This window comes from Podarcis raffonei, chromosome 1 (assembly GCF_027172205.1).
Source record: "Podarcis raffonei isolate rPodRaf1 chromosome 1, rPodRaf1.pri, whole genome shotgun sequence".
Classification (NCBI taxonomy): Eukaryota; Metazoa; Chordata; class Lepidosauria; order Squamata; family Lacertidae; genus Podarcis; species Podarcis raffonei.
The window spans coordinates 93,704,058-93,726,925 of NC_070602.1; the positions used below are offsets into that span (position 1 = coordinate 93,704,058).

Consider the following 22,868-nt stretch of genomic DNA (forward strand, 5'->3'; position numbering starts at 1 on the left):
CCCCCAATAAGGCACTACAATGATCAAAGCTTCCACATCTAATCAACACCCTCCAGTCCGGAGACAAAAGCCAGTGAGCAAAATAAAAAGAAGGTAGGGTTTGGGGGGTGGGGGAATTCTAATTCTGTCGGGTGCTCTGACTGGCCTCCCCCAACCCATCACCATTTTGGACCAGGATCCCACTTATCCTGATGCTCAGGCACCGTTAGGATTCTATTTGCGAACTCCTACAACACACACACACACACACACACACACACACACACAACCATGGTTAAGCCTCGCCGGGATGGATGGGCACTCCTCCCCAGTGATCAGGGGTGGTGGTGAGTTTGAAGAGTGGGGAGAGGGAGGAGGAGAGGAAGTCTTTGGCCGCCACGGTTAGGAGCGGAGCAGCTCCGGGACCTGCCTGTGCAAACCTTTCTTCAGCCGCCCCCCCCCGACATCCCAGCGTTCCTCCCCACTCCCGCCAGTAACTTAAACCAGATTGTCGGGGTGGGTGCGGGGTGGGTGGGGAAGGACGCCGGGCTGCAGAATGCTACTGAGAGAGGCTGGGCTCGGCTCTGGAGAGGAGGATGTCGCCGTGGCCGCTTCGGACGCCCTCCCTGCTGGGGACCTGGGAAAGGAAGAAACATTTCCTGTGCCGGCGGTGAGGTAGCTCACTCAGGTGGCTCTGCCTGCTTCCGGACAGAGGTAGGGAGAGAAAGGGAGGGGGAGGGAGGGAGGGAGGGAGGGGGGCATCTCTCTCCCTCTCTCCCTCTCTCCTCTCTTTCTAACACGCACACACACGGAATGGGGCTCTGTAATTCACCTCGCTGGGAAAAGACGGTGGAAAGATGTTGTTATTGTTTATTTAAAAAATTAAAATTGCACACATACACGCACGCCTCCCTTCCCATTGAAGCTCCACCTTCCTTGTGTTGTTGGGCGGAAAATCAGTAATCACTCCCTGAATCTTGCCCGCATCGCCTTCGGTCCTGTGAGAGGGTGAGGGCTGTGTGTGCGTGTGTGTGTGTGTGTGAGAGAGAGAGAGAGAGGCGCGCGCGCGCGCGCACACACACACAGATGCCTTGTTTAGAGAGTCCTCCTTAAAACGTGTTTCGAATTCACTGTTCGTTTCAAATCTTTATTCCTGGTGATACTGCCTGTTCCCACATATAACTTCGGAAGCGGGAGAATGAACTGCTCATAACAAAATAGGTGCCGAGGAAGACTGGATAGGGACTGGGACGGGAGAGAGAGAGGAATCCATGTATGTTTGTCTTGGAACCAGACATCTTACAATCCGAATTGCAACAGTCTTAATTCCACGCGGGTCCGAGTCTTGCAATTAATCCGGCGATGGTCCCCACAGTTGGTCCCCCGAAAAGTTGATCTGGCCACGGCTGCCTCCCCCCCCCGCCCCCCGCTCCCTCCATCGCCCTCTCTTTCTTCTGCCTTTGCAATGAAGACTGAATCCCCCGAGCGCTAATTGAATTAGCCTATTGAGAAGATTGTCAGGTACAATGACGTGGGATCCCCCTGCATTTCTCCGGGTCTATAGGCTTTGGGGACCCGGAATGTATAGCCTGACCTTCCCGCTCATAATAATAATGCCGCACTTGTAGGAGAAATCTATTCGCATTCACTTTTAACAAAACCTCTGGTCAGCCAGTCCCTGTAGGAAGGATGAAATCTATTGTATTGCAACAACTCATTTATGTCCTTCACCAAAGGCCCCAATGAGATCTGATCTGGCCCTAGAAATAGGATTATCAGCGTGTATATTAAAGGCGGCGATATATACTTCCTAAACGGAAACGGCGAAGGCCAGCCTGGCGAGAGGCGCAGGGTACACACACGTGTCCAGGGGAGAAGGGGTATCTTTTTAAAATCTGGCAATCTGGCGTTGTCTTGCCGTAGAAATCTATGCAACCCTGTGCAGGCCGAAGGAATCGCATAAAATATACATCGAAAAAACAAACTCTAGCCATCCTTCTCTGGTTTTTTTTTTAATCTACACTGCTGCTGCTTTTATTATTATTATTAATCCTTAAAAATTCAAAGCGTGCCACGTTTTCGTATTTTTTTTTTTGGCTTATTTTGGTTGCAGCAGACTTATTTTCCATGGTTAATTTAAAAAAAAAAAAACGGAGGGGGAGAAGGAAGCAGAGGGGGAAAGGGGGGGAACACCCCACTGAAATTCTTATTTTAATGAATGCACCATAGATAGCTAGATAGATATAGATCGAAAGAACAGTGTTCTTTGAGTCTGATTTTTCTATCTTTGGACCAAAAAAAAAAAAAAAAAAGAGGTCTAATACTGATCAATGTAGGAAGAATCAAAATACCATGCAAGCCTCTGGAACTGGGAGGATAACAGTCACCACCACCTCCAAGTTCTCTTGTGTTTGGCGATTATATATAAAAAAATGTACAGACTGGGCCCACGAATAAGGAGCCATCCAAAATTCAAAGCGGGGGAGCAGGCTTTTGTGGTGGTCGTGGTAGTTGTGGTTCCTTTCCTACTTGACGGATGGAGTAGGTGGGCTTCTCTTCGTTAACTCACAATAGCTCTGTGTTCGAGAGTGTCATAGGAGCAGCCATAAAAAGTTGCAATCGTTAGTTTCCCGCACCCCACCCCTCCTCGGAATCTCCTCCTCCCTTCATTTGGCCACCCACCAAACCCCAAAGCCAGCAGATGCCCGCACAAGACGGAGAACCCCTGAATTCTCCAGGACGACCCTCCTCCTCCCTCCAGGAAGGACCGGAGGAGTTTCAGCAAACCCCTGGAGCTATGCAGGTAAGCGGAGACTCCTTCCTTCCTTCCTTCCTTCCTTCCTTCCTTCCTTCCTTCCTTCCTTCCTTCATTCCTTCCTTCCATCCATCTAGCCAGCCAGCCTTCCTAGTGGCAGGTCGGGGCTGGTTTGGCAAGTTCTCTCGCTGCCCGGTTTTGGCCCATTTCGGGATGGCGCGCGTTTGAATGCGCGCGCGCGTGTGTGCGTGTGCGCGTGTGTATTCCAGTGCCTAATCAAAGCTATGGGTCCGCCAGCGCATTTATCATCCCATTACTGTAACAAATCCGGGCTCCCACTCCATGAAAGGTAAAATGAATTACCGACGTTAAGCCGTCAATAAAGTCATTTCTGTAAATGGTGTCTCCGAAGGACTGCAGCATTATTCAACCAGCTTTATCAGCAGCTGGGAAATTACGTGGAGAGGCGCGCAGCGTGTAATAGGGGCCCTGCTTACTTTGATTAAGCGCCGTGCCAGGGAATAGTGACAGTGCTTTTTGACCAGGTTTTATTCGCCGTCTTCTGATGAACGCCAAGCTGATCAGGCGGAATGAAGAGTAATTAAAACCTATAAATTATCTTTCGCAGCCCTTCTCAAGGCGTCTCTTTGCAGGCGAGATAAGGCGGCGGGCCCCCATTTACGACTCTGAAAGGGACTGAGGCGCACAAAGGCTACGCAGCTAAATGGGATATTGATAGTGTCCTAATTAGAATTTAATTAAGTACCCACGCTCGCTTTTGGGATAAAGATTTCAATTTTTTGTCCTCCCCCCTCCTTTGGCGAACTAAAATATAAATAAAACCCAAATTTAGGGAAATGGGGAGGGGGCTGGCTAAATCCGAGGAGATTTGGGAATAGCGAGATGTGGCTAATTTAATGTTGGGGGTTTTTGTGGGCTTGCGTCGAGTCTCCTCTGCCAGGTTGCAACGTATATATGTATACGTATGTACATATACATATGCTTGAAGTTGCTTTGAAAATGGGCCTTCTCGTGGGTCTTTCTCGAATAACCGCGATTTAAAGTCGTTGCGCTGTAGAATACTCTAATCCAGTTATCAAGAAACAGTTACTCTTTCTTGGAGTTTCTTGGGGGGGAATCTCCTCGTTTCTGTGATTTTGGAGTTTTTAATTTTTGTTTAAAATAAACGTACTTGCACATGTACGTGTACCTGCATGCACACATATCCTGTATACATATATATACATGCACACACAGAAAGAGAAAGAGAATTGAAATTATAAGATGCGTCCATTGCAAATCAATCTCAAAAATAAAAAGGGAGAATTAAAAGGGGGGATGAGAGAAAAATAACAATCAAGTCACGTGACTCCGATCTTCTTTCTCTCTATTCTGTGAACAGGTTTTCAGGCCTTTCCACCTGCAGCCTCAGAATGTTTATGAACACCTGGAATTGACGCGGAGTCACTGAAAGGTAAAACGTGTGGCCTCATAAATCGCCACCACGGGGACCCAGCGAATCCTTCTCAGCTCCTCTCCATTAAAAACGCAGTTTTAATATTTCATAACAGTGTTATGTTTTGACCAGGAAGGGGAAGCGAGTTTGTGTGCGTGAGAGAGAGAGAGAGAAGAATGCGTTGCAGACAATAAATGATCCATGCAAAAATGATTAAAGCAAGGATAACATTATATTAGAGGGCAACGTGGTGCAAACGAAAAGCAACAACAGACCAATCCTGTTTTGTCTGCAAAAAAATAAAAATCTCAGTGTGCGAATAAACTAAATGAATCCAGTTTGGATTATTGCTATTAGTTTTTATGAGGATGATTTGTTTTTCAGTGTTCTTTCATATCACGTGTTTGTGTAACATTGGCCTTTCACTATCATGTAAACGAACAGGTGATAAATTGGCCGCTTTTGTACCTGCACGTTCAACCGCAGGTTAGGCTAAGACTGAATACACTATCCTTTAAACCGACACGCAGCTCTCCAACTATTTTCCTGTTCTTTTAAATGCCACCTGTTAATGAGTGAGGACATTATGGGGGCATATGCACGCTGGTAGAATTATCTGCAAGAAAGAAATATTGATAAATGTTCCCTGGAATTGATAAGCGTGCTTGCCCAAAAGGCAGCGTTTAACCATCGTGTTTGGTTTGGGTGTTGTTGTTGTTTTAAAAAAAATAGTGAGAGGGGAGCGTGTGCTTAAGTCTGCAATCCTATGCACACATAAACCAGGAAAAAATTCCACAGACCTATTATTGAGTCCACCTGTGCTCAGGATTGCTCAGCCACTTTCCTATTTTAAATCAATGAATCTGGAAAGTGTTGGGTCGAGCCCTTTTAGTCTTTTAGAAACTCCCTGCATTGTCTTTTTGACAAAGCTCATCTATGTCCTTTTTTAAAGTTTAAAACAAAAAACAAAAATACAGCGGACATACACAGAGTACTGATAAATCTGTTTGCATTGGAACAGAGATTTCATAATTGGTTAGGTTACTAGTCATACTCAGAATACACTTCCACCCCATAAACGTGTTTTGTTTTGTTTCGAATTTAGAAAAGCATTCTATAAAGAATTTAGCATCTACTCTTTAGAAATAATAATAATAAACAACACAGGGAAGATTTCATTCCGAATTTCTTTTCCGAACCTCAGAAGATACATAATCGTCTTGTGGGGTTTCAACAGGTCATTAGTGGGGTTGATTTGGATATTTGCTTTTTGAGAAGCATAAGTAAATGAAAAGTCCTGGGCAGGAGGGAAAAGGGAAGGAGAAGCAGACTCTAGAAAGGATGCGCCATAGAAAGCGCAAAGCTCCCCAGGTCTCCCTCTCTCTCTCCCGTTCCCTCTGAATCAGCCAGCCCCTTGGATAATGTAACTGCAAAGTTCCAATGCAGCTCATTGGCCGACGTCAGGGGCGTCACAGAATTCCCGGGCTGCTCATTGGCTCTTTCCACGTGCGGGCCATCCTCACGTGCTTCCGGTCGGAATGAAAAAAAAGTGTGGCTGAGAGATTTTTTAAGGAGAGTTTGTTGCAAGATCCGAGCTGTCAGAGATTTTTGCTTTCTTTTTTTTTCCTTTTTTTAAAAAGGAGAAGTGGGGGAAGGAAAGGTGGGAGGAAAAGATGCACGTGCGAGCGGGCGATTAAAGCATCTGCTAAGGCTGATCCGTGGGCAAAGCGGACTCTGACATTTGGGGAAACCCCAAAGCTGCGGCGCTCGGAGAAAGATGGGTAGATTGTGAGAAGACTTGGGGGGAGGGCTTTGGGGGGGCTGGTTTTGTTTTGGTCTCTCTCTCTCTCTCACCCCCCTCTCTCTTTCGGAAGAGGGGTGAGAGAGAGAGGGAGGGGGAGAGAGAAGGAGAGAGCGAGGGCGAGAGAGGAAATATAAAACAACTGCCCCAAAAGCGCGAATCGCTCCAAATGTCTGAGCCTTTGGATATCTCTCTCTAGATTCATCGGCGAGCCAACAAGTGGATTTTATTTTGCATTTCCCCCATCTTTCCAAGAACAACAGCAGCAGCAGCAGCAGCAGCAGCAGCAGCGAGGACACAACTACCCTGCCACCGCCCGGAAAAGTGAGGCGTGGTGGTGGTAGGTGGAGGGGGGGACCTCGAGTGAAGAAGTGGAAGAAGAGCCAAGACGCCCATCTGCGGAGCTGGCAGCTGACTATGGAAGAGCAGACGGACAGTAAAAGTCTGCGAGACTCTGCTCCGACTCCCGGCAGCCGCCCCAGCAGCAGCAGCCCCAGCGCCAGCGGCAGCGATGGCGAGAGCGTGCCGCTGTCTCCCGGCAGCCACGCTCCCCTGTCCCCGGCCGCGCCGTGCCTCGTGTCCCTGCCTCTCCACCCGCACCACCACCACCACCCTCCGCACCACCAGCACCATCTCCCGCAGCAGCAGCAGCAGCATCAGGCGCCTCCGCAGCAGCAGCAGCAGCGGCCGCCACCGCCGCCTCCGCAGCAGCAGCAGCAGCAGCAGCAACAGCACCGCACCACCAACTTTTTCATCGACAACATCCTGAGGCCGGACTTTGGCTGCAAGAAAGAGCAGCTCTTGCTCCTGGCCGGGACTGCGGCCGGAGGAGGAGGAGGTGGCGCCGGCGGCGGCGTGGGCGGCGGCCGGGACAGGGACCTTGACCGCGCGGCCAGCTCAGGTAGAGAAAATGTCAACCCTCTGCTCGGCAGGCCCCCCAACCTTAGCGCGGAGTCGCACGGGAGCCCCGACAGCTCCTCCACGGCCTCCAAAGCCAGCCCCGCCGCGGCGGCCGCAGCGCTAGGGACGGCCAAGCCCCCCATCTCCTCCTCCTCCTCCTCCTCTTCCTCTTCCTCCTCCTCCTCCTGCTCGGAAGGGAGTGGAACTAACCCGGCGAAGTACGGGGAGCACGCCAACCCCGCCATCCTGCTCATGGGCTCCAATAATGGAGGAGCTGTTGCCAAGAGCGATTCTCAACAGCCGCTGGTTTGGCCTGCCTGGGTTTACTGCACTAGGTATTCAGACAGACCATCCTCGGGTAAGAATCCTCTTCCGTGCCTTCAGCGTTGCCCCCTTCCCCCCTGTCTTATATATACACCTGCCATTTATATATCTATATATCTATCTCTCTGTGATATGAGTGTAATCCTGCGGGGAGCGTTAACCATCCCACCGAACCCAGGAAGCCAAGCCCCTAAACCGGCCACCCTGACGGTGCGCTAAGACTTGAGGCGCAGAGCGCGCCGAGGGATCCCAAACTGCGCTGGATTAAGCAGATGGGAGGTGGCGGCTTGAGAGTATTTAGGAGTTTTGTGGAGCTGAGTCGGCGTTTCCCCTCCCTCGCCCGACCCCGAACCCTGCATTTTCTTAGGGTGCCCCACTCCGAGGTTTGCGGGGTTCCTGGTGTTCAACAGAGTCTTCTTTTGCGCCTCACCGGCCAGCCTTGCCCTTCGGAGACTGCAGTCTTAGGCTGCAAAACAGGGGGGCCGAGGCTGCTTGATGATTCCCCCCTCGGCCCGAAGCAGCTTGCGGAGGAGCTGCGACCGAAATGCCCCCGGGGGATGTCCGCAACCTAGGCTGGGAGGTCCGTGGAAGTGTCTCTAGTGGAGACAGAACCTGGAAAGATTGGAGGGCCCACGCCGCCGTCTTCCTCTCTCTCTCTCCCCTTTTCAGGCCTTGAAGGGTGGGTGGGTGCCTCTCTCTTTCTGTAGTTAGGAAGGGGGAAGAAACCATAGTGTGCTTTCTAAAACTTTTTTTCCGGATATATCTATGGCTGGGAGAAAATTAGTGATTTCGGTGTGGGACGTAGCTGCAGACAATCAGTCCTTTTGTTGTTGTTGTTCAGAAACATTCGGTGCTGAGCAATTGAGGAGTGAAGGAGACAAGTGTTGCCGTGTGAAGGATGCGTTTTTGAAGGAACTGGCACTGGCGGGGGCCGAAAAAGAAAGAGGAAGTGTGTGAGAGAGACAGAGAAAGAGAGAGAGAACAGAAAAGGAAAGGGCTTTCTTGGGAAACCCGCGGAGGCCTCCCGGCAGCGGAGCACAAGAATCTAGGCCCCTAGGCCTTCATTTTTCCATTCCCGTCTTCCAGACCGGCTGGAGGGGAGCAATTCCCACCCCGTGGCCGGCATTTCGCTCTTCCCAGCAGCCGGTTCTCCCTTCCGCCCCAGATGCTGCCGTGAGAATAAAGGTGTCCTCCCTCTACTAGCCCCCCACATCCCCACCCCAATATAAAACCCCCCCAGAATCCTCGATCCCGCTCGGAGGTTGAGGAATCTTCGGTTTCCAGGGGAGGGTTTAAATCCTTCCGGGAAAGGAGGTGTGGGAAGAAGAGTGACGAGAGGAGAGGGAGGAGGGGGGTCTGTCTCTCTGAATCAGCCCCTCCAACCCGTAAGGGCGAAGGAGTCGAGCGAGGGAGCCGCTGCGGGTCAGCGCCCGCGAAAGCGCCCGAAAAGGGCGACCGCTCGCCTTTGCGCTCCTGTCACCTTTCAGGGCCGAGAGAGCAAGGCAGGCTGCGGAGCTGGGCGATGGGAGGCTGGTGGCGAAGGAGCTCCGGCCGGGTGCGCTCCCAGGTCGCCTTCTTCGCCCCACTTCGTCCATCGCTCTCTCCCGCCGCCCCCCAACCTCACCAGCCCCGGCTCGGGGCTCTTTATGAACTCCTTTCTGCCGGCGACTGATCAATCCTCCGCTATCAGCGCCAGCCATCTCGATCACGCCGCTATTGACACATCCCCGCTCCTTGGAACTCAGAAAAGCCACTTTGATTGACTAAACGGATTGATTGAGTGATTGAGCTGTCAGCTCTACCTTCCGCGGCCAACTGCAATGATTTTATTACTGCTTTCCCAGGGCCGCTGCCTTGCAAAGTGTGTTTTGATAGGAAGGCTCCCCACCACCACCGGCAGCGGCACCCTGCAAAGGCAGCGCCCCGGCTCCCTGGAGAGGCCAGGACGGGCCTCTCCTTGAGAGAGGCTGCAGCGGCGGCTCTTGACGGTGGGCCCTCTCCGAAGCCGGCTAGGCCCCCCACCAAGCCCTCCTCTTAGCCCACCTTTCCCGGGATGTGAAATAGGGGGTGTTGATCTCTTGAGACTGGCACTTGCCCCCACCGGCGCCTCTCGCTTTCTCACGCCCCCCACCCGAGACCTGCCCGCTTCTTGGGAACGGCTCCTTTAGAATCTGCTCCCCACTGAACAGAGAGATCCGAGCAGCGATCATCTATCCTCCGGCCAAAAATCTCAGCCCTCAAAAGAGCTTTTCGCCGCTAGGAAATTTCTCTTGTCTGTTGTTATTTTCCGTAAATGAGGGGACTGGGGAAATATCTTGAGATTTATTCAGCCGGTTCTGTTTAATCCCTTTCTCTAGTTTATTCAGCCGTCTCTCTCTCTTTCTCTCATCTATATATTTTTAAGCCTGGTTTTGAAAGCAGCCAGGCTTCTCAGAGCTACTTTTGCGGCCTGCTGACCGGAGAAGGTTTTCCTCACGTTCAAGCGACTGGCCCCAAAGTTGGCGATCTTTGGAAAAAGGCTTCATTTTCATTTTGTATCCTATTTTAAAAAATATTCGTGTTTGCATAATTTTAAAAAATGGCGTTTTAAGGTACTCTTTTTGAACCCCCTTCACGATATAAATTGCTTTGAAGAGGGGAATCTTACCCACCTATGAATATATTCCTTCCCTAAAATAATTTGTATTTGATACATTTCCCAACAAAGCAAAAACAAGGCGGCTTTGGAAAGACGATGTCTGAACGACAACGACTTAAATAAGGATCTGTCTCGATTTATTCCAGTACTTATTCGGGACACACTGTTTCGGAGTCCTTGGCTGATGCCTAAAGTGCTCGAATTCTATTTAAGGGGACGACGATCTACTTCCTCCAGTCTCTCCCCCCCCACCCCCCACTTCTGCAATTTTAAAAAAAGTTTCCCACCCGTTTCTTTTAACAGAGAAAGAGAGAGAGCGCGCGCTTAGAAATGGGAGGGATGCAGAACAATTTGCCTTCATTTCCGAGGGCTCCTCCAAGGCTATGGGTCTAGTTTTGGAGTCCTGCGAGGCCAAGATGTCTTGATATTAAATTGCTGGGAAGGGCTTCTAAGCAAAAACGCGCGGATTTCGAGGAAGCAGCCTTGCGCGCGTGTTCGTTGGTTTAAAGAGAGGTGCATTTTGAACGTGAGGATACCGGCTGGGCCAGATCTCTCAGTGAACTATAGTGTAGGAACGCCCTCCACTTGGAAATATATTTATCCGCGGCTTTTATTGGAGGGGTTTTGGTGGAGTGGAGACTAGCGGTTTCAGTGAAGTGTTCTCCCAGTCATTGTAGGCGATGAGGGTTTGTCTGGCATTGTGTATTTGCGTTTGCAGAATATACTTTTGCGTCAGGCTTCAAAAAATGAGCATCCAGCGCAATTTATTTTCCCTTATCATCGTCATCATCATTAGTAGTAGTAGTATTATCTAGTCGTTCGGCAATAAGGCCTTTGGACCAGCTTGCAATAGGGGTTGCTTAGTTTCCCAAAATAAGGAATTTATTTTCTGTCTGTGAGGGGAAAGAGGTATGAGTCTACAGCTGAGCACACATTGAAATAGGTATTTATAATCCGAGAGTCTTGCCTAATTTTATTGCCTGGTGTTTTTTTGTTTTAGAAAATTATGAATTTCAAAATTATAATATTAAATATAAATTAAACACACACATATACAACTTCCCAGGCTTGCTTTGTCGAGGGACGCCTTGGTTTGATTTGGAGGAGGAAAGTCTGGGTCCCGCTGCGGATGAAAACAGATTTAAAATCCGGTGTTGTCCCGGCGCATAAAAACCTCCAGCGCCGTCTGAGCAGCTTCTACTCCGAAGCTGATCCTGCCGAATTTAATGGGGCGTAATAAAATTCGGTATGGCTTGCTCCCGAGTAGACAGGGTGAGGCCTGCGCTGTTACTCTTCGTGCCTGCTAGTGGTACTGTTAGGCCCAGCCCCAGCAACAACAGAACCCGCTTCGTAAACCGCTTGCAGTGTTTGTTTTGGGTCCAGTCTTTAAGTCTGTTTACCTCGATGCTTATTTGTCTTACAATTCAGCGGGAACTTTCTGGTTGCGTTATTTCAAACATGTCCTTGTAGTAAACATGTATGTTGAGGGTGAATGACGTTGGGAAAGGTTTCCTGGGGTGTTACCTCTAACACGTACCATTTAACTCTAGCAGCGCCGGAAATGCTGTATGTTTGATCTGTGGGCTTTTTAAAAACAAAACAAATCCAAGAACCCCACGCTCTCCTAAATGAATATAAACTGCAGCGAAGGCCCATAAGTGAGGAGCCCGCTTCCCTAACGCAGCCATCTGCTGAGGAAGCTGTGTGTGTGTGTGTATTTGTATTTTTTTAAAACTTTCTGATACTTTTTACTGAAGCTCATAACTAATTAGTCAGACTTCTCCCCCACTTTCCAAGTGTGTGCTGTAAAGTTAAGACGCTTTGCCTTTAAGAGATGAGAGCTTTTAAGGGGAAGAGGGCCAAAACACCGCCTCTCCCATATGTATATTTTGTGTATTAGAAATGTGTGCGTGATTCCAGCTGCACCAGACTTAACAAATCCAAATTAACTGATTGATCTACCTCTCAGTCTCTTTCTCAAACTATCTATCCACAGATATAGATAGATGGATAGACAGATAGATGGTGATCAATAGAAAACTGCTTTAGATCTGGTGCGATCAAACAATTGAGCTTGGGCCCGGACGGGGAAAAGTTAGCAGAAGCATCCGCGTGCCTGACCAATACCTATCCTGACAAACGTTTCCCTATGGATTTTCCGCCCCGCTCCCCTTTGTTTCTTTGCTTCCCATCTCGCCCCTCTCGCCTTTCTTCCTTGGCGTCTTCTCCTTCGCGCCAGCTAAAAGTGGGCGATGCGGCTCTTCTAATGTACTCGCACAGAACTTGGGAGGAAGAAGGGCCTAGACTGTTTTGAAAAGGCGTCCTGAAGGATGTGGGCTGGGGGAGAAATGAACCCATGTTTTAAACAGTGGAAGAAAAGACGTAGGATATACGTGGGTTGGGGGAAATCCAAGCAGATCGGTTCTGACCCTGCCCATCCATCACGGTTGCCGGATGCCCCTTTTGGAAAGGGGAAAGGAGGCGCCCCCTATCCTTCAAAACAGAGTCTCCCCATTTTCCGGAACGCCCGGCGTTGCTCCCCTGTGGCAGGCTCCCCTTTATGTGTGTTGCATGTGTGTGTGTGTTTTGGGAATGCTTCTGACCTGGCAACTGCTGTCCCCTTTTCTCTCTCGTGCCCCTCACCCCCTCCTCCTTCCCCTTTGTGTGCGTGTGTGTGTTTCTCTCTCTCTCCCTCCCTCCTCCATCCCTCGCAACCCCCCCTTTTGTAGGTCCCCGCACGAGGAAGCTGAAGAAGAAGAAGAACGAGAAGGAGGACAAGCGGCCTCGCACCGCTTTCACGGCGGAGCAGCTGCAGAGACTCAAGGCGGAGTTCCAGGCCAACCGCTACATCACCGAGCAGAGGCGGCAGACTTTGGCGCAGGAGCTCAGCCTCAACGAGTCGCAGATCAAGATCTGGTTCCAGAACAAGCGCGCCAAGATCAAGAAGGCCACGGGCATCAAGAACGGCCTGGCGCTGCACCTCATGGCGCAGGGACTCTACAATCATTCCACCACTACTGTGCAAGACAAAGAGGACAGCGAGTGAGCCCGCCCAGAGAGCACAGACCTTGTCGGGTTTATTTTGTTTTTTCGTTTTTTGATGCTTAATATTATTATTATTATTATTATTATTATATTATTATTATTATTATGAACCTGATCGCCAGGGAAGACAAAGAATAACCATACAAAGCAAAAGAAAAGAAAAGAGGAACAATTAAAAAGAGAGAGAGCGCGAGAGGACAATTTGGGAAAAGACAAAACACACGACAAACACAAAAGGACTTCTTTCCTGCAGTGACACACATTTGTGGGGGACTTGGAAGGGTGCTATTTAAGAGAGAGAAAAGAATCAAATTTATTGTCTATTCATAGTTATAAGGATTCCGATTTAAAACAAAACAAAAACCCCGAACACTTACAAACAAAAAGTTATCTATATAGCCAAACATCGTATGATCTTGTATATATTTAATTTCAGGTAAGAAATGATGATGATGATGATGATAATGATGTGTAGCGTTTTTCTATTCGCTCAGCCGTCGATCTCCCCCCTCCCCGCCCACCAGCTCCACTTTGGTCTCTCCCCCCCCCGTCTTCTTTTTCTTAATTATAGCTCTCAACTCCTCCAGCCCCCCCCCTTTCAGCCTCCTGATTTTAAAGAATTTGTCTGGCTCTTCCCGACTTCCCTGCTCCCCCTTTCTTCTTTTCCCTGTCGCGTTTTCGTGTGTGCCTTTCTCTCTCTCTTTCATTTCGTGCGTGTGCGTGTGGTGTTTCTTTTTCTTCTTCTTCTTCCTCCTCCTCCTTCTTCTCTCCCCCCCACCCTACCGAGTAAGAACAATAACACTATGACCCACAGACTGCGAGACTGAACCCCTTGCTGCAAGCCAAAGATTTTTTTCTTATGTTCAGAAATCTGTAGTCTGAAATAAAGTGTAGATTGTGTTCAGGATATATACCGATTCTGTAATTCTTCTCTGTTCTCCAACCCCACTCCCCCTTTAATACATTAATATATTAAAATACCCTGTTCTTCTTATTCTTTATATACATTTATCTCTAAAACTATCTGGCATATATCTCTCCCAGATTATTTTTTTTAAGTGGGGAGAATTTTTTTTTTAAACCAACGTCTTGTTTCCCTTGCTCATTTGCTCTCAGCTTCTTCCCTCGCTGTTGGATCCCTGGGTGGGATAGCAGGGCCCCAATCCAATGAACTGTAGTCCTACTAACTGCCCGGCTCTGAGCATGTTTACTTAGAAATGAGTCTTACTTAGTGCAATGGACCTACCCCCTCCCCAAAAAACCCCCACACCCAACAACAACCCAAAATCTCAGCCTAAGTCCCTTGGGAAGAGAAGGGACTTTTATCTTCCGGGCTAACTTGTTTCAACGGGATATGCTGAGCTAGTGTATAATATTTGTGGAGGAAGACTGAACACCACCAAAGATCTAGAAATAAGGTGCTTCGGTCCCAGAGATGATATATTTGTGTGTTTGTGTGTGAATATGAAATGAATGAAAGCTAATAATGTCATGAAATTTCCTGGCTCCTTCCAGTTCCAGGATGGGTTGGAGAGAAATTTGTCTGACAGCTCCCTGCCTCGTATCCAAGATCATATTGAATTTCTACTCAGGCGCTTTTTCGCCAGGAAGAGCAATAGAGGCAGGAGAGCGAGAGGGGAGGAGGGGAGGGGAAATGATCGGTACTTTGCAGACGGTTGCTTAGCAGCGCGGCATAATGAATGGCGGGGCGGGGGGGGGTTAGCTTTCCCTCCGCGGCCTTCTTCCAGCAGCCATTGCCTTTTAAATATGTTTAAGTAAATTCGGCCTTTTAATGTTAGGGATTTTTTTTTTACTCCTCCTCCCCCCCCACCCCCAACACTGAGATGGAGCAAATGGCTTCGCTTTCCAAGAGAGTTCCTGCGTGCCCATGAGGACGGCCACTTGAACTAACAGTTACGAGCAGGTGGATAAATCCGCCTTCTCTGGCAGGCCAACATTATTAAGAACAGACACCATTTTTAATTTGCTTGGAGACACCGCGGTCGTAGGAGCTCAGTATTAATTTTGTGTTCTGGTGACTCTTCCATGAAATTGTCAAGCACCTTGTGGGCATCTGGGCGTGACCTCAAAGCCGGGCGCCCTCTTTCTTTCTTTCTTTCTTTCTTTCTTTCTTTTCTTGTCCCGGATCTCAGTCGTTTGCAAAGGGGCATCCTAAGCACAGCCACACCCCCCCCCCACTACGTTCAGGAACAGAGCTCATGCTTTGTCCTCAAAGGTCCCGAGTTCCCTCCCTGGTATCTCCAGGGTAAATTTTCAGGCAGTGCGTACAATTACTGAGCTACGTGGACCACTGATCCCTAGGTACCAGCGAGTCCAGCTGACTGGCAATTCAGAGAGTTTGGGCGGCCTTGTTCCAAAGTATGTCCCCTGATTTCAGTGGGCTTTGCTTTCAAGTAAAACATGGCTAGGACGGCTGCTTGAATTCCGCTGGGTGGGTATGATTATGGTTAGTCGTAATGGTAGTGGTGGTGGTAACAGCGGGAATAGCGGACGTAGCATTCGGGAAAGGGCCTTGGCTCAAGGGTAGAACACCTGATTTTGGTGCAGAGGGTCCCAGGTTTACTCTCCAGCATCTCCAGTTTGGGCTGGAAGAGGCCCCCATCTGATACCCTTGGGGAGACCTGCCAGCCAGTAAGTTCGGTGCCCCAATGGTCTGACTCAGTATACAGCAGCTGCCGATGTTCCTATGTTGCTTCCCTTCCACTCCTTCATTTATTCATGTATATATTAAAAACTGACCAATGTGGAATTCAGTTCATGATGCTTCGCTATTGTTTACAAGCGTCTATTTCTCTCCCCTTGAAATGCCCGGGATTTGTAACATAGAGTCAGTTCTGACATAACGCAGAAAACCGAAAGAAGGGAAGGCACATCCCCACCAAGGCACTTAAATGCCCTTCCTTCCAGTGGGAAAGAGAAGGAACTATTTAAATTTCTCCCCCTGAAATCAAAGGGCCTCGGCGCTTGAAGGTGCAGTGCTACTACACGCGTGTATCCCGGAGAAAGTCCCATCTTGCTCAGAGGAACTTAAGAGGATTGCGCTGCTCTTTTGGTCCCGGGCCACGCACGGAAAAGATAAAAATTTTAATGTTTGTTGTTGCTGCTGAATGGCAACTAGGAAAGTTGGCACACTAGGAAAGTCACGACCCTGGGTTGGAACGAAATCTATTCCCTTAAGATAAGATCACCCCCCCCCCGAAAAAAAAACAACTTTAATGGGAATACTGTAGTTTAATGGAACAGTTGGCATGTTGACTCACCGTCTTGCTGCGGACAATGGAACTCGCTCTGCACAAAGCGTGTTAAGGCTTATAGCCCAAATTCAAGTGCGCCCAGCCTACGAATATTCCGCTACGACCCGTCCAGACTGGGGTTTCTTGGGTGCATTGATAAAGTCCAGTGACTGAAATTCTGGAGACGTGTGTGTGTGCGCGTGTGCATGTCTGCCGTGGCTGAAAAATATTTTATTTCGTGACACACACTGACACCCCCCCACCTCTGTTGCTCACCATTAATTTTATATGCCGCCCAAAGAAGTGTGATCCTCCAGTCCCCCTTCTGCTCCATTTCCAAGTAAGGTACAATACTTGCAACGTAATCCTAGGCATGTCTACTCAGGAGTGGACACCACTGAGCTCAATGAGACCTTCTCCCAAGTTAAGGGCACATAGGATCCGGGCGGGACCATTGAATTCAGAGGAGAGAATTGAGTGGATAGGGCCATCGTTCAAAATAAAGCGAAAGGATGCAGCAGCGCTTCCCCTCTCCCTCCAAACATGGGCACCCTCTACCTTGAGAGAATGACGCAGAGAGGCCTTCCCCAATCTTGTGCCACAGCTCCCTTCAGTTGCTTTGAACTACAACTCCCATCAGCCCCAAGTCAGCTTCCTGATCTGGGTTGATAGGAGTGTAGTCCAAAGCAGCAGGGTACTGGTGGCAACAGGTTCAGGAAGGCTGGGGACAGCGTGGCCCGTGAAACTGATGAGAGTTTTGAGGTCTTCACCCTATCTAAATGAGGCGATTTAGATTCTGGTCAAAGCTTATCCAACCTTTCCTTCCACGGAGTTCACGTACATGGGCGCCCTGCCATGTTCCCTTCACAACAACCGCATAAGGTAGGTCAGGCCGAGAGATGGCCATTGGTGAAGTCAGGCAGCGGATTTCACGGCTCAGCGGGGGGACCACGAGGCCACCATCTAGCTAATTTGTGCTTAACCTTAGAAGAGGCTAGAATTGGTCTCAGATGACATCGGGGTGGCAGTGAGCGCTGTACTTCATAGAAAATACTACACTAAAATTTGACTCCCCAGCTTCCTCGTCCCGTAGGAAACTCCACTCCTTTGCCTGTAAAGTTTGATCTTCTAGCCCCCTCTTAAAAAACTAACTAACTAACCTACCTACCTAACAACACCCACAAAAGCCACTGGCCTAAACACACACGAAGCTCAAATTTCTTGCCTTTTGTTTGTTTCGAACCAATTCCATTTCTCTGTGGCAGGGATGGAGTACACCTCGCCCTCCAGATGTGGTCAGGATACAGCATCCCCGATGTCTGGCGAAGCTGGCTGGGGCAGGTGGCACTTGAGCCCAACATCTGGGAGGGTCACATGTCCCCTGACCCTGCTCTATGGATTTGGCACCTAAGCTTCCTAATCATGGTCTGGGCCTTGTTTTTTTAAGGAGCATCTCACAGCTGCAGTCCTAAACACATCCACTTCCGGTTAGGCCCTGCTTCCTCTTTCTGGGCCCTGATAGACTGCAATCCTATGCACACTTACTTGGGTGTAAACCTCAAAATTGGGACTAAATTCATGTAAACTGTTTAGATCTTCGTTGTTGTGGTTGCTTCATGGGTATACATAGGAGCCAACTCCTAGGGACAGTGGGGGCTTCGGCACCAACAATAAAATATTTGAGGGGGCTGGGCCCATGAAAAGTTGATTGCCACTCCCATTCAGATAGTGTGTGCGCACTGTGTCATGTGATCAATTATGTGAGGCGGGTCTTACTTAGGCCCCCACAATCTTTTATTCAAGCTGGCACCTCTGGCGGTATATAAATCTTGTTAAATCATAACTAAATAAATTCCCAGTAAACTCTCCTAGGATGAGGCTGCCCTGCTCTTAGCTTCCAGCTTCCAGGCTGTTTCTGCATGGAGAGAGAGAGATTGGGCAAAGTCACCCAGAAGGTAATTTTGAAATACATAATACTTCGGAGCAATTTCAAAGAATGGAGTTTTCTTTTTTACACTTGCAATGGCCTTAGAACTGTGATGAAGGGGTTTAAAAATAAAAATAAAATTAAAACAAAACAATTGAATCTGAAGCATCAGTTCCTACTCAGTCGCTTCACAGAAGGAGAAAGTTAAATGGAGTCTGGAGTTCAAACAGTATCGATTAAAGGCAAATGATGCGGGTAAACAAACAAACAAACAAAGTAACAAATATTAATTTCTCTCGGAGCTGCTGCTTGGCACTACTTTCTGTTTAAATAGCCGCCCTACCCGCTCACACGAAAACTGACGGCCTTTTGCAAATAGGAGGTGGGGCGGTGGTATTATTGCTCGCGGAGAGATATGCAGGCGCTTTAATTATTTCTCTCCTCTCATAGCCTCAGGGATATTTATAGAAAGGTAAGCCCCACCCACCTGCCACACCTCCTCTTTTATTTGCTGAACAGGGAGGAAGAAAGGGGAAAAAAAATAACTACTTGCTGTCGTTAAAACGTCGAAGAGAAAACCCCCTCCCCAATTTGGGACTTTGTTATTTAATTTTAAAAATATATATATATATAGATAGATAGATATATAAATCCTTACAAATCCAGCTCTCAGTTTCTTCCTGTCGACGGACACGCCTTTTTACTGAAGCTGTGAAGGAGATAATGCACTTTCTTTTTATTTAGTCAGAAGCCAGGTCCCGTTACCAACACAAGCCTAATGCGTGCAGATACATAAAAATGTAAGGTGTCGTCATAACAAAATGCCCGTTGATTTCAAATAGAGCAAGCTTATGTATCTAAACAGGGGAAATTTTGCTATTGACTTCAGTGGGGACAAATATATTCATAGCCACAAACATAGATCTTTCTCTCCAAAGTGCCACATGCGCACATGAATGTATGCAGGCGAATGCCCACTTTATAATTTAAACTCAGCATATGAAAGTTTATGCTTATATCTTCTTCTTTTTTAACCCATCCCATGCACGCGCCCTCCTATCTCCTCCAAGGAGCAGAAATGCGTTGACTCATTTGTTGTGAATCACGGTTGAAACGTGCTAATCACGCAGGGCTTCCCTCTTCTTCTGCAGCGGCCTGCATACATGCAAACAAAGGTTTCTATTGTCCATTTGTTTCTCGGCATGTTGATCAATACCAGGTTTTTGAGAAGACACCGTGACAAGGTTTGACTCTGTGCCCACTCTGAATTTGCCAGAAAGCTGAATACCAAAGGGGAGAGCTTTGTTTCCATTGAGGAGGAGGAAGGGGAAAAAGAAGGAACCATCAAAGCCCAGTTGAAAAGGGACACGCCCCCGGGTTCGAATGTTCGTAAAGTTCCAACATTCCACCCTCGAATGTTGGCAAAGCGGAAACGATCAGTGGAATTTTCGACCCGGGCCTGTGCAAAACTGCAGGGAGGCGGAGTGTGGCCGCAGGACAATCGAAATGCCACGTCTTTGGGCATGCTAAAAAGAATGTTCGAGCACACCTATGTACAAATAAATAGTGCAACCTGCATCCTAATTTATTTTTAATGTTAAAATCCCAGTGGTTTCAATGGAGGACATGTGCGTGAGTGATCGGAATCAGAGGAGGGTAGCCCAGTGTTTGTCCTCCCTCAATAAACATTGCTAACACACACACTACATAAATCACGAACATGTCGACCAGTAAAGAGGACTGTTGCATCCAAGGAGCCATTCGGAAAGGGGCGATTGCGCTTCGCCTGCTTGTTTGGTCAAGCTCACGTCCATGAGAGGGCAACAGAACACAGGACACGCAATAGATACCGGAGTAGGAAGCAAGGCCAAGCGTTGCTCATGTGAAGTGATCCTGGCTGGCCTTTTGCTTTGGACAGGGTGCAGCAGTTTCCCTAGCTTTCGAGGGCAAAGGGAGGCCGGAGGTGGCCCGTCGCTGCGCGTGGCAAGTTAGTGAAAGAAGGCAAATGCTGTCTCAAGCAGCGAGGCCTGAAATAAAAGATCAGGGCGCGCCCAGCAAGGCGAGGCGAGAAAACGGAGTAAGCATTTGCCTATTAGCCCCGGGATGTGTGCTGGGCACGGCTCTCCGCCGGTGAATCCTCGCCAGCGGTTCCCGTGCACAACCGCGGGCGATCAATCACACCCATCTGCGTGTGAGGCTGGTGGGGTTGTTTCCTGTAGCTCGCAGAAATCCATTCCCGAGAGTTGTTAACAAGTTTCACAGCAAATAGTTCTCACAGCAGAATAAGCCTACGACTTTAGCAGCGGACGCAAAGCAGTTGCTGATGCCGAAGGCGGCGTCCCGTTTGCTAACATTAGCCAAGCAGGTGGGAGGAGGGAGCGAGAGGCACCTGCCCTCTTTGCCACAGTCTTTCCCCCTCAGGGTCACAGGGAGCCAGGCTCACTCTTGGCAACCTTCGGAATGCTTCCCCTTGAATAATGCACCCCCTCCCCCAATTGCCAGCTCTAACAAGCAAACAGGAAGGCGAGCAGCATCTCAAGAGCCGCGTAAAAGCAACTGAACTTCAACCACCTGCTGTTTCCACCTCCGGCGCTGTGCTCGCCTTGTCCCGTCTTTGCTTTCCGGAGAGGGGCTCCCTCCCCTCCCGATACCTGATCATTTCCAAGAGATCTTAATCCCCTTTCACCCCAAAAAAGCAACGGTGTGTGTGTGTGTGAAGTTGCAAGCTGAGAGTGAGAGACCCCAAAACACCACATCGCCAATGCGCGCTGATCCCGTCCTCTACTACCCATTTGCACTGTGTGTTTGTGTGTGAACTGGGAAGCGGACACTATTTCTTCCTCAAGTGAAAAGGCCTGAAGGAGAATCACTTCTCAAAGCGGCTAGTGGAATTTTAACTGACTGTCCCATCATCTACCAATCAAAACAAAGACAGTGAGTTTTCAGGATATTCAACTGGGTGGTATAATCATAATCATAATAATAGTCTCAGGGCGATTTATAAGCACAAGGTAAAAGTAACTAAAAGGAAGTTTAAAAACATCACAGAAAACGACCACAATTAAGGCTGAAGACAACAAAGCGGGGCACCGTAGGCGGAGACCGAAAAGCAAGCACCTTTCTCTCCCAGCTGGAAAAGCTGGCGGCAACAGAAATGTTTTCGGTGGTTCCCGCAAATTACAAATAGTGGGTGTCTGTCGGAGCTCAGCAGGGATGCTCTTCTACAAAACAGGGACAGCTTTCCTGAAAACCCCGCTGTTGTGATATTTTAGGGACTTTAGAAGCTCTCCTGATGAAAGTAGTGACCCCCTGGGTTTATAGGGGTCTCTCGGGTAACCTGGCTTCCAGCTGCACTTTAGTAAAAGAATGTTGAATTTGGCCCAGTAGCAGACTGGGAACCAGTACAGACCCCGCAGGGAAGGTGTCAGCTCCTGCAAGTAGTCTGTTCCCACAAGCAGCCTAGCCTCAGTTTTCTGCATTGGCTGCGGCCTTTGGGCCTTCCTCACACTGCAGTAATTCAACCGTACCAAGGTCACCAGAGTCTGGGCAACTGTGCTCAAGCCATCCCGGTCCAGGAATCAGTGTAGCTCTCTTTACAAGCTGGAAAAAGGCAATCCTGGCAACGGAGGGCAACTAAGCTCTCAGTGTCACAGCTAGTTCCATGACCACCCCCAGACTACACACCTGCAAGTTATGAAGTTAGGGAGGTGACTTGCTGTTGACTGTTTAGGACTACTTTTCTTTCCATTCTCCAGAAAGCCACCTACGGAAGTGGGCTGCTAGAATCAGGAGGTCGTCTGTTTACAACATTGAAACCACCAACCTTGCGCTTCACGTCAGATGAGAGAGGGAAAGGTGTCATCCCTGTACTGTGGGGAAACACCCCAAGTTCAACGGGCTTTACTTCTTGCTAAAACGGTACATAGTACAGTGGTACCTCGGGTTACATACGCTTCAGGTTCCATACGCTTCAGGTTACAGACTCCGCTAACCCAGAAATAGTAGCTCGGGTTAAGAACTTTGCTTCAGGATGAGAACAGAAATGGTGCGGCTGCAGCGGGAGGCCCCATTAGCTAAAGTGGTGCTTCAGGTTAAGAACAGTTTCAGGTTAAGAACGGACCTCCAGAACGAATTAAGTACTTAACCCGAGGTACCACTGTATAGCATTGCCATCTAACTTGATGAGTCCGATTGCTTTTGGGAGCAACATAGATTAAGAACATTTTTTTTGCACACTAGGCAAAATAAGGTGGCGAATTAATATGGTGGGATTGTGGGCATCCGATTGCAATTGCAGGAGCATCTTTCTCAATATTTCCCCGCGTGAGGGCAAGAGCACTGCGGGGAGAAGGCGAAGCCAAACCCGCCCCACCCCCACCCATGCTTGTTTACAACATTCATGGAAGTCTAGGGTTGTGCCTACACGTGTGAACCAGCCATTCCTTAGGCGCCTCTTCAGATTGGGTCCTCTGCACGTATCTTTCAAGACACCTATCACTCGTCTCTCCCTCCATCTCCTCCATCCACCTCGCCCAAGTCTCCACCACTCCACGCTCCCCCACCCTCCCTCTCAGCTCTCCGGCCTTTCTGTCCTTTCTTGGTAAGAGGTTCCTGCGTGGCTCGGAGCGCACATGGCAAAGGTCGACCAGCCCGCCGCTATTTTACATATTCAGATAGGGGACTGACTGGCCTTTGGTCTTCCCCGGGATGGCCACGCGCTCATTTGTCCCCGCTGCCCCCTTCCTCTGGAGGTGCCTCTACCGATGACTTCTGTCAAGGAACTTGTTCC

General features: G+C 49.0%; 1 protein-coding gene across 4 annotated transcripts; it reads left to right on the forward strand.

Annotated features, from left to right (window-relative positions):
- The first annotated feature begins 248 nt into the window (after positions 1 to 248).
- On the forward strand, positions 249 to 13,979 carry EN1 (engrailed homeobox 1). Of its 4 annotated transcripts, none has more exons than XM_053404973.1 (4): positions 249 to 693; positions 4,137 to 4,208; positions 6,255 to 7,249; positions 12,583 to 13,979. In XM_053404973.1, exons 3-4 carry the CDS (start codon positions 6,409 to 6,411, stop codon positions 12,897 to 12,899), a joined length of 1,158 nt encoding a protein of 385 aa, XP_053260948.1. In that variant the 5' UTR covers positions 249 to 693; positions 4,137 to 4,208; positions 6,255 to 6,408; the 3' UTR covers positions 12,900 to 13,979. The 4 variants fall into 4 exon arrangements, with proteins under 4 accessions (XP_053260948.1, XP_053260926.1, XP_053260934.1 ...); XM_053404951.1 differs by lacking the exon at positions 249 to 693 and adding an exon at positions 1,240 to 2,782; XM_053404959.1 differs by lacking the exon at positions 249 to 693 and adding an exon at positions 1,240 to 2,782 and having other exon boundaries at positions 6,258 to 7,249.
- Positions 13,980 to 22,868: the final 8,889 nt, after the last annotated feature.

Excerpts from the sequence above, each read along its gene's own strand:
- EN1 (XM_053404973.1), top strand. The coding sequence starts at position 6,409 with ATGGAAGAGCAGACGGACAGTAAAAGTCTGCGAGACTCTGCTCCGACT. Across the intron at positions 7,250-12,582 it reads TTCAGACAGACCATCCTCGG|GTCCCCGCACGAGGAAGCTG; the intron begins GTAAGAATCCTC and ends CCCCTTTTGTAG.